The sequence below is a fragment of the Jaculus jaculus genome, chromosome 5, assembly GCF_020740685.1.
Source record: "Jaculus jaculus isolate mJacJac1 chromosome 5, mJacJac1.mat.Y.cur, whole genome shotgun sequence".
Taxonomy (NCBI): Eukaryota; Metazoa; Chordata; class Mammalia; order Rodentia; family Dipodidae; genus Jaculus; species Jaculus jaculus.
The window spans coordinates 169036603-169049693 of NC_059106.1; the positions used below are offsets into that span (position 1 = coordinate 169036603).

Sequence of the window (13091 nt, forward strand, 5' to 3'; positions counted from 1 at the left end):
TATTCACATATACTGGAAATAAATTGTTTTTGTATCTTTTTTTTCCGAGGTAGGGTCTCACTCTAGTTCAGGTTGACCTGGAATTCACCATGTAGTCTCAGGGTGACCTCGAAGCTCACGGTGATCCTCCTACCTCTGCCTCCCGAGTGCTGGGATTAAAGGTGTATGCCACCATACTCAGCCTCTTGGAGGTTTTGAAATGGGTAATGTTAAATTGTTTTGAAATTATATAAATCAAATTTTTCCCTGGGACTTAGTAATGTTACTACATAATTAATAAGTCATACCAAGTAAAAATACTTCCCTTTTGGATTTCAGTTTAACTTAGCTATTATTTTTAGGTCAGCCATTGCCAGCTGAAATGACACTTGCCCAACTCTTGACTCTTCTCTATGACCGCAAACTTCCTCAAGGCTACCGTTCAATAGATCTTACTGTGAAGTTGGGATCGAGAGTTATCACTGACCCAAGTCTGTCAAAAACAGATTCTTTTAAGAGACTACACCCTGAGAAAGGTAAATTCATGATGCTGCTTTAAAACTCTTTGTATTTGTACTTAATGACTTAATTGACTTGTCTTTCCAATGAAATTATGAAGGGATTTTGGTTTTCACTGACTTTTTTGGGTAGATATTGAAAATTAATTTAATCAACTTTTCTTAATTTGGAAATCACATGAGGTCCTTTTATCGTCACTTCAGATAAGCATATGTGATTTCATTTCTATCATTTCTTTCAGTACTAGGTAATTGTCATCTTATAGTCAAAAGTATGAACCAGAGGATGGAGAGATGGTCTAGTAGTTAAGGTGCCTGCCTGCGAAGCCTAAGGATGAGTGTTTGAATCTCCAGTTCCCAACATGGGCAGACACACAGTGACTCAAATGTGTAACATCGCACATGAGCACATGAGTCTGGAGTTCGTTCACAGTGACTGAAAAGCCTTTCTTTCTCTCTTTTCCTTCCCCCTCCCTCCCTTCCCCTCTCTACCTCCCTCCTCCCCTTCCAACCCCTTCTTCCCTTTCTGTCTTTCTCTCAAAAATAAAATAATAAAAAATTATTTTTTAATTAAAAAAAAAAGTAAGAGCTAGGCTGGACAAATAGCTTAGTGGTTAAGGCACTTGCCTGCAATGTGTAAGGATCCATGTTTGACTCTCTAGGTCCTACATAAGCCAGATGCACAAAGTGACACAAGTGTGCAAGTTCACACTTGTGCACAAGGTGATGAGTGTGTTGAGTTTGATTGCAGTGGTCTGAGACCCTGGCGTACCAGTCCTCCCCACCTCTCCTTTGGCACATGCTCTATCCCCCCCCCCCTCGCGCGCACACCAGGGAATCTGTAGGGCTTGCCTCAAAAAAAAAAAAAAAAACCCAAAAAACAGGTCTGGAGATGGTTTAACAGTTAAGGTGCTTGCCTGGGAAGCCTAAGGACCCACGTTCCACTCTCCAGGTCCCATGTAAGCCAGATGCACAAAGGTGAGGCAAGCCCAAAGGTACACGTACCCGCTAGGCACAAACATCTGAAGTTTGATTGCAATGGTTGAGTCCCTGGCGTGCCAATTCTCTCTCTGAAATTAAAGAAAAAATGAAAAAAGTAAGAACCCCAATATATATTTTGTTGGCAATATATATTGAACTTCATTTTGTAGTCAAACATTTGTCTCATAAAATATTTTTCATGTTGTTTAATTGTATAGTACATTAAATATTACTTATTTTTAATTAAAATACTTATTTTTAAAAACTCCCATAAATTTAAAAAGGGCTGGAGAGATGGCTTAGCAGTTAAGGCATTTGCCTGTGAAGCCTGAGGTCCCAGGTTCGACTCCCCAGCACTCACCCCATAAGCCGTGTGCTCAAGACGGTGCATGAGCACAGTTGTTGCTTGTACACAACGTGACACATGTGTCTGGAGTTTGTTTGCGGTGTCCCTGGCACATTTCTCTAATTTTATTGTTTTGGTTTTTTGAAGTAGGGTCTCGCTGTAGCCTAGGCTCACTTGGAATTCACAGTGTAATCTTGGAGTAGTCTCAAACTCACAATGAACCTCTGACCTGTACCTCTTGAGTGCTGGGGTTAAAGGCGTGTGCCACCACACCTGACTCTTACTTATTTTTCTTAAATATTTTACTCATTTATTTATTTGAAAGGGAGAAAGAGAGGAGAGAAAAAGGGTGGGGAGAGAGAGAGAGTATATGGGTGTGCCAGAGCCTCCAGCACTGTAGACAACACTCCAAATACATGTGCCACCTTGTGCATGTGGGTCCTGGGGAATTGAACCTGGGTCCTTCGGCTTACAGGCAAGTTCCACAACTGCTAAGCTATCTTTCTAGCCTATTTATTTATTTATTTGAGAGAGAAAGAGACAGAGAAAATGAGAAAGAAGCAGAGTATAGGATGTGCAGAGACTGTCCTGCCACTGCAAATGAACTCCAGGTGCATGCATCACTTTTTGCATGTGGCTACTGGAATCAAACACTGGCCAGAGGCTTGGCAGACATTCAGGTTTAACCACTTAGCCATCCACCCACCCCAGGATGTTGTTTCTTTAGCTGCAGCATGCTTATAAGTCACTTAACCATTTTGAAATGCAGAGCGGTTGCTCCCTTACCCTCCATTTAGTATATCTAGGCGGGGAGTTCAGAATTCTGTACTTAGCGCTTTATTAGGTGATTCCTCTGCTTGTGGTCTGTGCACTGTGCTTTGAGGTAAGAACATTGTGGAATGCGATATCAGAAATTTTAAAAGGTCTTTATGGTACCTGGCTTTTACACAGCAGTACCTGAGTACTGATGACATGCTAGGGTTTTCTTTTTGTTTTTTTTTTTTCTGAGGTAGGGTTTCACTCTAGCTCAGGGTGGCCCTGAACTCAAAGTAATCTTCCTACTTCTGCCTCCCCAGTGCTGGGATTAAAGGTGTATGCCACCACACCTGGCTGAGATCTGGTTTTATATGTGAGAGTAATAGAAAAATGAATTGCTTTTGTTACATTTTGAGTTTCTGTTTAATTTATTGTTTAGATCATGGAGAGCTACTTGGTACCTGTCCAGAAGATGAGGCGCTTACTCCAAGTGATGAGTGTATGGACGGAATATTGGATGAATCTTTACTTGAAACTTGTCCTATTCAGTCACCATTACAAGTTTTTGCAGGAATGGGTGGACTCGCCCTTATTGCAGAAAGACTGCCTATGCTATATCCAGAAGTAATTCAGCAGGTAAGTTCTAAGTTCCAATGCAGCGTATTGTTGTATAGTGAAACTCTTCTTTCTTATTTATTTGAGAGAGCAAGAGGCAGATAGAGAGAAAGGGAGGGAGGGAGAGAGAATGGGCACATCCAGGCCTTTAAGCCTCTGCATATGAACTCCAGACGTATGTGGCACCTTGTGCATCTGGCTTATGTGGGTCCTGGGAAACGGAACCGTTCGTCTTAGGCTTCATGGGCAAGCACTTTAACTGCCAAGCTCTCTCTCCAGCCCATTGAAACTCTTTATTTGTTGTTTTTTTCAATTTAGTTGCATTAGCCTTTTTGAAATGCTTCCTTTTGGGGGGCTAGGGACGGGGCAGGTTCTTATTTTAGCCCAGGTGATCTGGAACCAACTCACTGTAGTTTCAGACTGGCCTCGAACTCACAGCAGTCCTCCTACATCTATCTGCTTCCCTTAGTGCTGGGATTAGACATATGAATGCCTGGCTTCTAGAAATACTTTTAAAAAATCTATTTATTTATTTATTTATTTGCAAGCTGAGAAAAAGAACGAGAATGGATAGGAAAGTGTTTTTAGAGCTGGGCATGGTGGTGCATGCCTTCAGTCCCAACATTAAGGAGGATCGCCGTGAGTTCGAGGCCAACCTGAGACTATGCAGTGAATTCCAGGTCAGCCTGGGCTAGAGTGAGTCCCTACCTTGAAAAACCTAAACCTAAACAAACTGTAAAACTGTAAACAAGCAAACAAACAAATAATAAAGCTGGGTCTGGGGAGTAGGTCAGTGATGGAGCATTCCCATTCCTGAAGCATTATGTTCCTCAGCACTGCAGCAAAACAAGCCAAAACTAATGAAATAGAAAAAGGCAGAGAAATACAGAGGTAAACATTTTGTTATTTTACAACTTTAATAAAGTCAATGGACTATCAAAAAGGGTGGGCCGCCCGTTGTGGTGCACACCTTTAATCCCAGCACTTGGGAGCCAGAGGTAGGTGGATTGTGGTGAGTTCAAGGTCACCCTGAGACTATGTAGTGAGTTCTAGGTCAGCCTGGACTAGACTGAGACCCTACCTCAGGGGAAAAAGAAAAAAGGAGGGTGTTGCTGGAGAGATGGCTTAGAGGTTAAGGCAATTGCCTGAAAAGCCTAAGGACCAAATTTTGACTTCCTAAGACCCATGTTATGCTTCTGGAGTTTGTTTCCAGTGACTTGAGGCCCTGGCATCTCATTTTCTCTGTCTCATAAATAAATAAATAAATGTTTTTAGATCTGGTGAGATAGCTTAGCAGTTGGGGTACTTGCCTGCGAAGCCTAAGGACCCAGGTTCAAGTCTCCAGGTCCCACGAAGGCCAGATGCGCATGGTGATGCACGCATCTGGGGTTTGTTTGCAGTGGCTGGAGGCCCTGGTGTCACCTATTCATTCTCATTCTCTCTCTCTCTCTTCCCCATCTCCCTCCCTGCTCTCTGTGCCTCTAATAAACAAATAAAAATCTTATTAAGAATGTTTTTAAAAGGACTGCTCACGGTGGTGCATAACTTTAATCCCAGTAATTGGGAGGCAGAGGTAGGAGGATTGCTGAGAGTTTGTGGCCACCCTGAGACTACAGAGTGAATTCTAGGTCATCCTGAGCTAGTGTGAGACCCTACCTTAGAACTCCTCCCCCCCCCAAAAAAAAAAAAGTTTTTAAAAGCTGGGTGTGGTGGTGCACGCTACTAACACCAGTACTCGGAAGGCAGAGGTAGGAGGACCACCATGAGTTCAAAGAAAAATGGAAAACAACCTAAATTGGCCACACCCCAATGATAGCAAACATCATACTGTAATTTGAAGAAACAAGTGCATATTACAACCAGTTTTATTCCAGCAAGTTTGTCTGCTTCGTTGTAGTGGATAAATTCCTAGTGGATAAATTCTTGGAGCGACAGTCTGAAACTTGCAGTCAGTGGGTCTGAGGTTCATTTGCAAATTTGCAGTCTGGCAGCTCATTTGCTGTGGCAGGAGACCCTGTCTCACAGAAGGTTGAGCACAGAAACCTCCAAGTTGTTCTCTGACCTTCACCTCAAATAAAGATGAGTTCAGAATGCTCTAAGAATGATGAGAGCAGTGTTAAAAGGATGTGAGAAACTGCTGTAAAGATGGGCCTCCTATATGATTACAGTGCCCAGATTTTACACCACATCAACATCAGAATATATAATAATAAGGAAACCTGCCAAATAAAATTAGGATCAGAGTGGTAATACAAGGCTAATTAGACAGTGTATGAGGAATGATAGAATTAGAAAGTCACCTTGTATAACCACTGTGGGAGTTTGGTATTAGGAGAGAATTGTAGACCTGCTAGTCTGGAGCTACAGAGATGACTCAGCAGTTCAGTATGCTTCCTGTATAAGCTTAAGGGTCTGTGACTAACCAAGTTTAAATCTGGAGTAGGCCAGACACCCCTTTAACTCCAGTCCACTAGGGGAGCAGAGACCCAGAAAACATGGCAGCTTCAGGATTGATGAGACTCTGCCTCATCAGTGGGTGGAAGAGGAGTGGAGGGGGGACACCTGTCCTTCCACACTGGTCAGTGCAGATGTGTCTGTTCCTCTACAGGAGAGTGCATGGGGCACCTGCTGTAGGACACTAACATGTGCACCCCTCCCCCCCAATCCCTCCATACACACAAAACCTACTATGAGTGAACTGAAGTAAGGTAAGACGCCAGCCGTCTACATCATTTTAAAGACTGTCTGTGGCTGCTTAACTAATTAGAAACTGAAACTAGAATCTTTTTCTTTCCCCTCCCCTCCCCTTCCCTCCTCTTCCCCCTTCCTTTTTTTTCTTTTGAGACAGGATCTTCCTTTTACCCAGGCTGGTGTTGAACTCATGGCAGTCTTTTTACCTCAGCCTCCCAAGGGCTGGGTTAAAGGCAGACCCTGCCATGGATATTTGTACCTCGTTTCTTCCAAACAGGCCCCTTTCAAAATCTTTATGTCCCTATTCTTTACTTGAAGTCTTTCATTTGAACCTGACGTTGAGGCCTGCAAACGGCCAAACACACTTCTTTCTTCTTATTAGGTGAGTGCCCCAGTGGTGACGTCTACCACTCAGGAAAAGCCAAAGGAGAGTGATCAGTTTGAATGGGTGACCATAGAGCAGTCAGGGGAATTAGTGTATGAAGCTCCGGAAACCATCACAGCTGAGCCTCCACCTATCAAGTCTGCAGTACAGACTATGTCTCCCATTCCGGCGCATTCTTTGGCTGCTTTTGGATTATTTCTCCGTCTTCCGGGCTATGCTGAAGTGCTGCTGAAAGAGAGAAAACATGCCCAGTGCCTTCTTCGGTTGGTGTTGGGAGTGACTGATGATGGAGAAGGAAGTAAGTGTGTAGTGTGAACATGTGCACAAGAAGTTGGGTAAAGTTGTCCAGGCTACCTCCTGCAAGTTTGCATTTACTCTTTTTTCATTGAAATGTTTTTTAGACAGTTTTAAAAAATATTTTTTTATTTATTTGAGAGAGAGAGAAAGAGGCAGAGGGAGAGAAGGAGAGAGAGAGAATGGGTGTGTCAGAGCCTTCAGCCACTGCAAAGGAACTCCAGATGCGTGCCCCACCTTGTGCATGTGGCTTACTTGAGTCTTGGGGAATTGAACCTAGGTTCTTTGGCTTTGCAGGCAAGTGCTTTAACCACTAAACCATCTCTCCAGCTCTCATTTACTCTTTTCTCAGTAAAAGTAGTGGTAGATGGCTTATCATCTGTGTTGTTGATAAACTGTGTTGATGACAGATAATGATGATAAATGGCTCTGTTGATGATGATAAACTGTTGATGATGAACGCTTTCATTGTTTATTCAAGAATGTATTTATAATATCTGCTGTCCTTATTAATATGACATAAACATGAAGTGGCAATTTAGGTAGATCTATCCATTTATCCAGTTGTAGTAGTGGGCAAGTACATAAACGTACTGGCTTGTAAGTTATGAACAGGTTTGAGCCTAGTCATACCGAGCCTCCAGGGTGCCAGATGGGCTCCGTAGATGAGTGAGTGAAGCAGCAGAGCAGCTCTGGTGTCCCGAAGGACAGACTTTTAGCCTGGGTTCAGTTCTTTGAAAGGGCTGGGGAGCAAGGAGAAGTCATGAAGAGCGGCACAAGACAGCACTGCCAGCACTTCCCCAGCTCTTCCTGCGGCAGGCCGCGGACAAGCTTAGGTATTCTATTAACATGTAGTAAGCCTTTAGCCCAGCGCTCGGGAGGCACGGTTCAAGGCCACCCTGAGACTACATAGTGAATTCCAGGTCAGCCTGAGCCAGAGTGAGACCCTGCCTCAAACAAACAAACAAACATACATACATACATAACTTTTTTTTAACAAAAGGTGAATCTGGTAATGCTGAATTGACATTTGTAAGGCCTACGGTCAGATTATAAGCAGCATTTCTAGCCTGGTGGAGAGAATTAAGAATATGATATTATATAATAATGTATGCTCTATAATTATAATAATATCTGCATAGTAGTTAATAGCTGCTATTATTTACATTTGGTTGATATTGCTGTTTAATGGAATTAAAGATTTATAATCATAGTTAGGTTAGCCTAGTGGAGTAGATTGTTGTTGGGACTATTCTGTGTTCTCAATGACTGTTCTATTAATAAAAAGTTAGGGTTTTCTTATGATTTTAAAGTAACGATTTTGAGTAAGGTTTTATTTCATATCCCATTTATAACAATACAGTGCTAAGCCCTGTATCACAAAGTTTATTTAATCCAATATCATGACATAATTTTATGTTTCTTAGAACTCTGAAGTTACTCAGTAGTCAAGGTACATATTAAGTAGCTTGTCTTAAAGCTCATACATAGAAAAAGGAGAAGAAACTGCCTTATGTATAATAAACATTAATTATATAAAGTATAATTTTGATATTTTTCCAATAATTCATGTAGCATTTGTTTTCCTTAAGTCTAGTCTTATTTAAATTATAGCACAAAACTAGCAAAAAGGAAAATATTTTTACTTGTTTATTGCCTGTCCATTTATAACCCACTCCCAAGGCAAGCAGATACATTCTTACTATTGCGAGAAAATTCCTTTGTAATCTTGATATCATTAATAGTTGTTAGTACATGTATATTTTCAACTTTCTTTTTGATTTCATGTATACAGTGTCAATAATCTTTCTTTTTTATAATATTCCATTTATTTATCTATTTTTGTTTTTTGAGGCAGGGTCTCACTCTAGCACAGGCTAGAATGTAGTCTCAGGGTGGAATGTAGTCTCAGGGTGGAATGTAGTCTCAGGATGGAATGTAGTCTCAGGGTGGCCTCCAACTCATAGCAGTCTCCATACCTCTGCTTCCCAAGTGCTGAGATTAAAGGTGTGCACTACCATGTCCACCTTAAATACTTTACTTATTTGAGAGAGGGAGAGAATTGGTGTCTTATGGCCTCCAGCCAATGCATATGAGCTCCAGATGCATGTACTAGCATGTACATCTGGTTATGTGGATTCTGGGAAGTCAAACCCAGGTGCTTAGGCTTCATAGGTAAGCACCTTAACTGCTGACCCATCTGTCCAGCCCGAGAGTGTTTCTTAACATTACTCAACTTAAATATACTGGTACATTGTCTTTGGCATTTAGGCAGTTTTACAATAAATGTAGAGATAAAATTCTATATTGTCATTATTTATTTCAGACCCTTACAGTGCTCCTTACTATTTTCACAAGCACCTTTAATGTAATTCTTTCTTCTTTTCAATCTAGGCCATATTCTGCAGTCTCCTTCAGCCAATGTGCTTCCAACCCTCCCTTTCCATGTTCTTCGCAGCTTGTTCAGTGCCACACCCCTGACCACTGATGACGGTGTGCTTCTAAGGCGCATGGCCTTGGAAATCGGAGCACTGCACCTAATTCTTGTCTGTCTCTCTGCTCTGAGCCACCATGCACCACGAGTTCCAAATTCTAGCCTCAACCAGACAGAGGTAGGTTTCATTTGAATTCTTTAGGTTATAATAAAATAAACCTAATTAAAGCCTTCCCTGGGATAATATTTAAAAAACTTAGGAGTTCTATTTTTATTTCTGAGACAGGATATTTAAAAAAAAAAACTACTGATTCTTTAAGGAAAGATTCTTGTTGCCGGGTGTGGTGGCACACACCTTTAATATCAGCACTCTGGAGGCAGAGGTGGGAGGGTTGCTGTGAGTTGAAGGTTAACCTGAGACTACATACTGAATTCCAGGTCAGCTTGGGCTAGAGCGAGACCCTACCTCTAAAAACCAAAATCAAAAATGACAACAACAAAAAGTTCTTCAAAAATTAATTATCTATCCTGCAATATGATTAAATAATTATCGAGGTTGATATTATGCTACTAAATTTGCCATTTTTCTGTCTATAACTTTCTCATGTTTTTGGTATTGAGATAATTCTACTAACACTTTGAAAAAGAAAAAAAAAATCAGAATTTTTTTTCAGAAATAAAAGTAGCCTTACTTATGATGAGTGGAAATATCTCTTGATGTTGATGAAATTGCCCAGAAATTTTCTCTGTTTTCCTTATTTGATGTTCAGTTTCCCTCCCTCCCTTCCCTTCCCCTTCCTTTCCTTTCCTTGCCTTCCTTTCTTTTTCATTTTCAAGGTAGGATCTCACTCTAGCCCAGGCTACTCTAGCCCAGGCTAACCTGGAATTCACTATGTAGTTTTAGGGTGGCCTCAAACTCACTGTGATCCTCCTACCTCTGTCTCCCAAGTGCTGGGATTAAAGATGTGCGCCACCATGCTTGACCTACGCTTCTTCTAACAAACTTTTTTAAAGTTGGGCTTGGAGGGATGGCTTAACACTTAAGGCACTTATCTACAAAGCCTAAGGACCCAACTTTGATTCTTCAGAACTTAATCTAAAGCCTGATGCACAAGGTGGCACAGGCATCTGGAATTAATTTTTTTTGTTTACTTATTTGAGAGCAACACACAGACATAGAGATAAAGAGGCAGATAGATAGAAAATAGGCGCACCAGGGCCTCCAGCCACTGCAAATGAACTCCAGACTTATGCGCCCCCTTGTGCATCTGACTTACATGGGTTCTGGAGAATTGAGCCTCAACCCAGGGTCCTTAGGCTTCACAGGCAAGCACTTAACTGCTAAGCCATCTCTCCAGCCCAGAGAAATTTTTTTATTATTTATTTTGAGAGAGACAGAGTAAGAAAGAGGCAGGGAGAGAGAGAGAATGGCCGCACCAAGGCCTTCAGCCACTGTGAACGAACTCCAGACATGCGCGCTCCCCTTATACATATATGCGATATGGCGCACTTGTGTCACTGTGCCTGGCTATGTGCGACCTGGAGATTCAGACCTGAGTTCTTGAGCTTTGCAGGTAAGCACCTTTACCACTAAGCCATTTCTCCAGCCCTCGTTTACTCTTACCATAAGCAGTTGTTCTTCATTTAGTGCCTCCCCCTTGGCAGCTATCCATTTGTATTCTCTGTACATTTACCTATGCTAGATACTTTATAAAGGCACCTATAAAACTTAATGCCTTTTTTTTTCTCTTTCCTGAGGGAGAGTTTCACCCTAGCCCATGCTGACCTGGAATTTACCATGTTGCCTCAGGGTGGCCTTGAACTCACTGTGATCCTCTTACCTGTGCCTTCCAAGTGCTGAGACTTAACAATGTGCACTACCACGCCCAGTTTTAATGCCTTTTTCATCTTTTATCAGTTGTTAGGCATTATGTGTGTATGTGTGTTGGTTTTAGTACTAGTTTTCATTACCTTGGACTATATACTTGGGGTTAAACTGGTTGAGTAATTCAGTGCTTAATCTTATGATGAATGGCCAAACTGCAATCTGTCATTGTTGAGCTGTTTTATATTCCCAGTGATGCACTTTTTAATAATACCAATAAAACAATGATAGGATTTTTGTTTTCCTAAGCCTCAGGTGTCAAGTTCTCATAACCCTGCGTCAACAGAAGAACAACAGCTGTATTGGGCCAAAGGGACTGGCTTTGGCACGGGTTCTACTGCTTCCGGGTGGGACGTAGAACAAGCTCTAACTAAGCAGAGACTGGAAGAGGAACATGTCACCTGTCTTTTGCAGGTATATCTGCAAGTTTGTTATTATAAATGATAATTGTTAAATTATTTCAGTTTTTTCTTAGGTACTTTTTTTTTTTTTTTTGTTTTGTTATTTTTAGGCAGGTTCTTTTAGAGCCCAGGTTTGTCTGGAATTGGCTGCATGGCGGAGGCTGGTCTTGAGATCCTGGTCCTTCTGCCTCTGCTGCCCAAACGCTGGGATTGCAGGCGTCCTCTGCCATGTCTGCTCTCCTGTGCTACTCGAGTCTCCCGATGATCCATTCTCGCAGTGCAGTTGAAGTTCCACATGCTTGTAATTCTGAATCTCTTCCTTTCAGCTGTTGCTTTCATTGACAGAAGTATGGATGGGCTAGAAGATGTGCCATACTGACCATGCAGTCATATTTTCATCTCAGTATATTTCATTGAAACTTGACATTTATTCATTCATGATGGTGATTGAACCAAGGCTCCATCCACTCAGCACAAACTTACTCCACTGAACCCCACCTGCATCTCCCTTGCAGCTTTCTGTCTTTGTCTGGGGTCAATGCGAAGCGTTGACCAACTGAAGTTGACTCCGCCTCGGGTGTTCTCTGCTGCTGTGCTGTCCTGTGCTCATTCTCGTATGAGGTTGTAAGAGCCTACCACCCTTAAGCATCTATTCAGTGAAAATCATAAATAATCTCTGAGTTGCTAAATTTTTCAGTGTTTACCCTAAGGTACATTCCTTCCTTATGTGTAAGATGTATGCAGTGTTCATCGTATGTAAGCAGCATTTTCAGGACAAACCTTGGATTTTGAATCGTGAAGCAGAATTAGCTTCCTTTAGCCAGGCATGGTGCTGCATACCTGCAGTCCCCACACTTGAAGGGTAGAGGCCTGAGGGTCGCTGCCAGTGCAAAACCAGTCCGTTCTCTAAACCACGTTCAATGTTGTCCATGGCCATATAGGAAGACACAAACTATAATTGTTGGAGGTATTAAAGGTAAAAGTCAGTTTAATTTTAATTTTTTTTTTTTATTTAGTTTTTCGAGGTAGGGTCTCTGTTTAGCCCAGGCTGAACTGGAATTCACTATGCAGTCTCAGGGTGGCCTCACAGCAATCCTCCTACCTCTGCCTTCCGAGTGGTGGGATTAAAGGGATGTGCCACCAATGCCCGGCAAGTTACATATATATACATATACATATGTATACATATACATACATATTTAACACATTCAGGCACAGAGTAAACATTTGTATTGTAATAAGTCATAAGAAGGAGATTTTGAACCAATCCAAATTAATAACCAACCATCAGGCAAATATAAGTAAGAATATAATAACTCTTGTTTTTAGGTTCTTGCAAGTTACATAAACCCCATGAGTGGTGTGATAACTGGAGAAGCTCAGGCCTCACATGAGAGTAGAGGACAGAGCAGCAGCGCCCTGCCGTCTGTGCTTCTGGAGCTGCTCAGTCAGTCCTGCCTCATCCCAGCCATGTCTTCTTACCTACGAAATGACTCTGGTAATCCCTTGAAATTATTTCTTTGAAATATCCTTGTGGGTGAATATTTTGTATATTTATTTTATAGTTACCAATTTAACATTTGTTTGTTGTCAAGGTGGGGTCTTACTCTAGTGCTGACTGACCTGGCACACATTCTGTGGTCCCAGGCTGGCCTTAAATTCACAGCAGTTCTCCTTCCTCTGCCTCTTGAGTGCTGCGATTAATGGCATGCTGTTGATTATCCGTTTAAATGAGTTCCAGTTTACATATTTGATGGATTTACGTCGGGTTTTGGTATCCATAATACAATGTCATCACTTGTTCTA

The 13091-nt window shown here is 41.8% G+C and overlaps 1 protein-coding gene across 4 annotated transcripts in view; it reads left to right on the forward strand.

Annotated features, from left to right (window-relative positions):
- The window catches only part of Birc6 (baculoviral IAP repeat containing 6), a 202419-nt gene that overhangs the window by 151560 nt on the left and 37768 nt on the right, over positions 1-13091 (forward strand). For all 4 annotated transcript variants that reach the window (XM_045148971.1, XM_045148972.1, XM_045148973.1 and 1 more), the window contains exons 60-65: positions 342-515; positions 3020-3216; positions 6269-6569; positions 8960-9177; positions 11134-11298; positions 12615-12783. In XM_045148971.1, the coding sequence (XP_045004906.1) occupies positions 342-515; positions 3020-3216; positions 6269-6569; positions 8960-9177; positions 11134-11298; positions 12615-12783 (1224 nt within the window). The remainder of the gene's footprint in view (positions 1-341; positions 516-3019; positions 3217-6268; positions 6570-8959; positions 9178-11133; positions 11299-12614; positions 12784-13091) is intronic.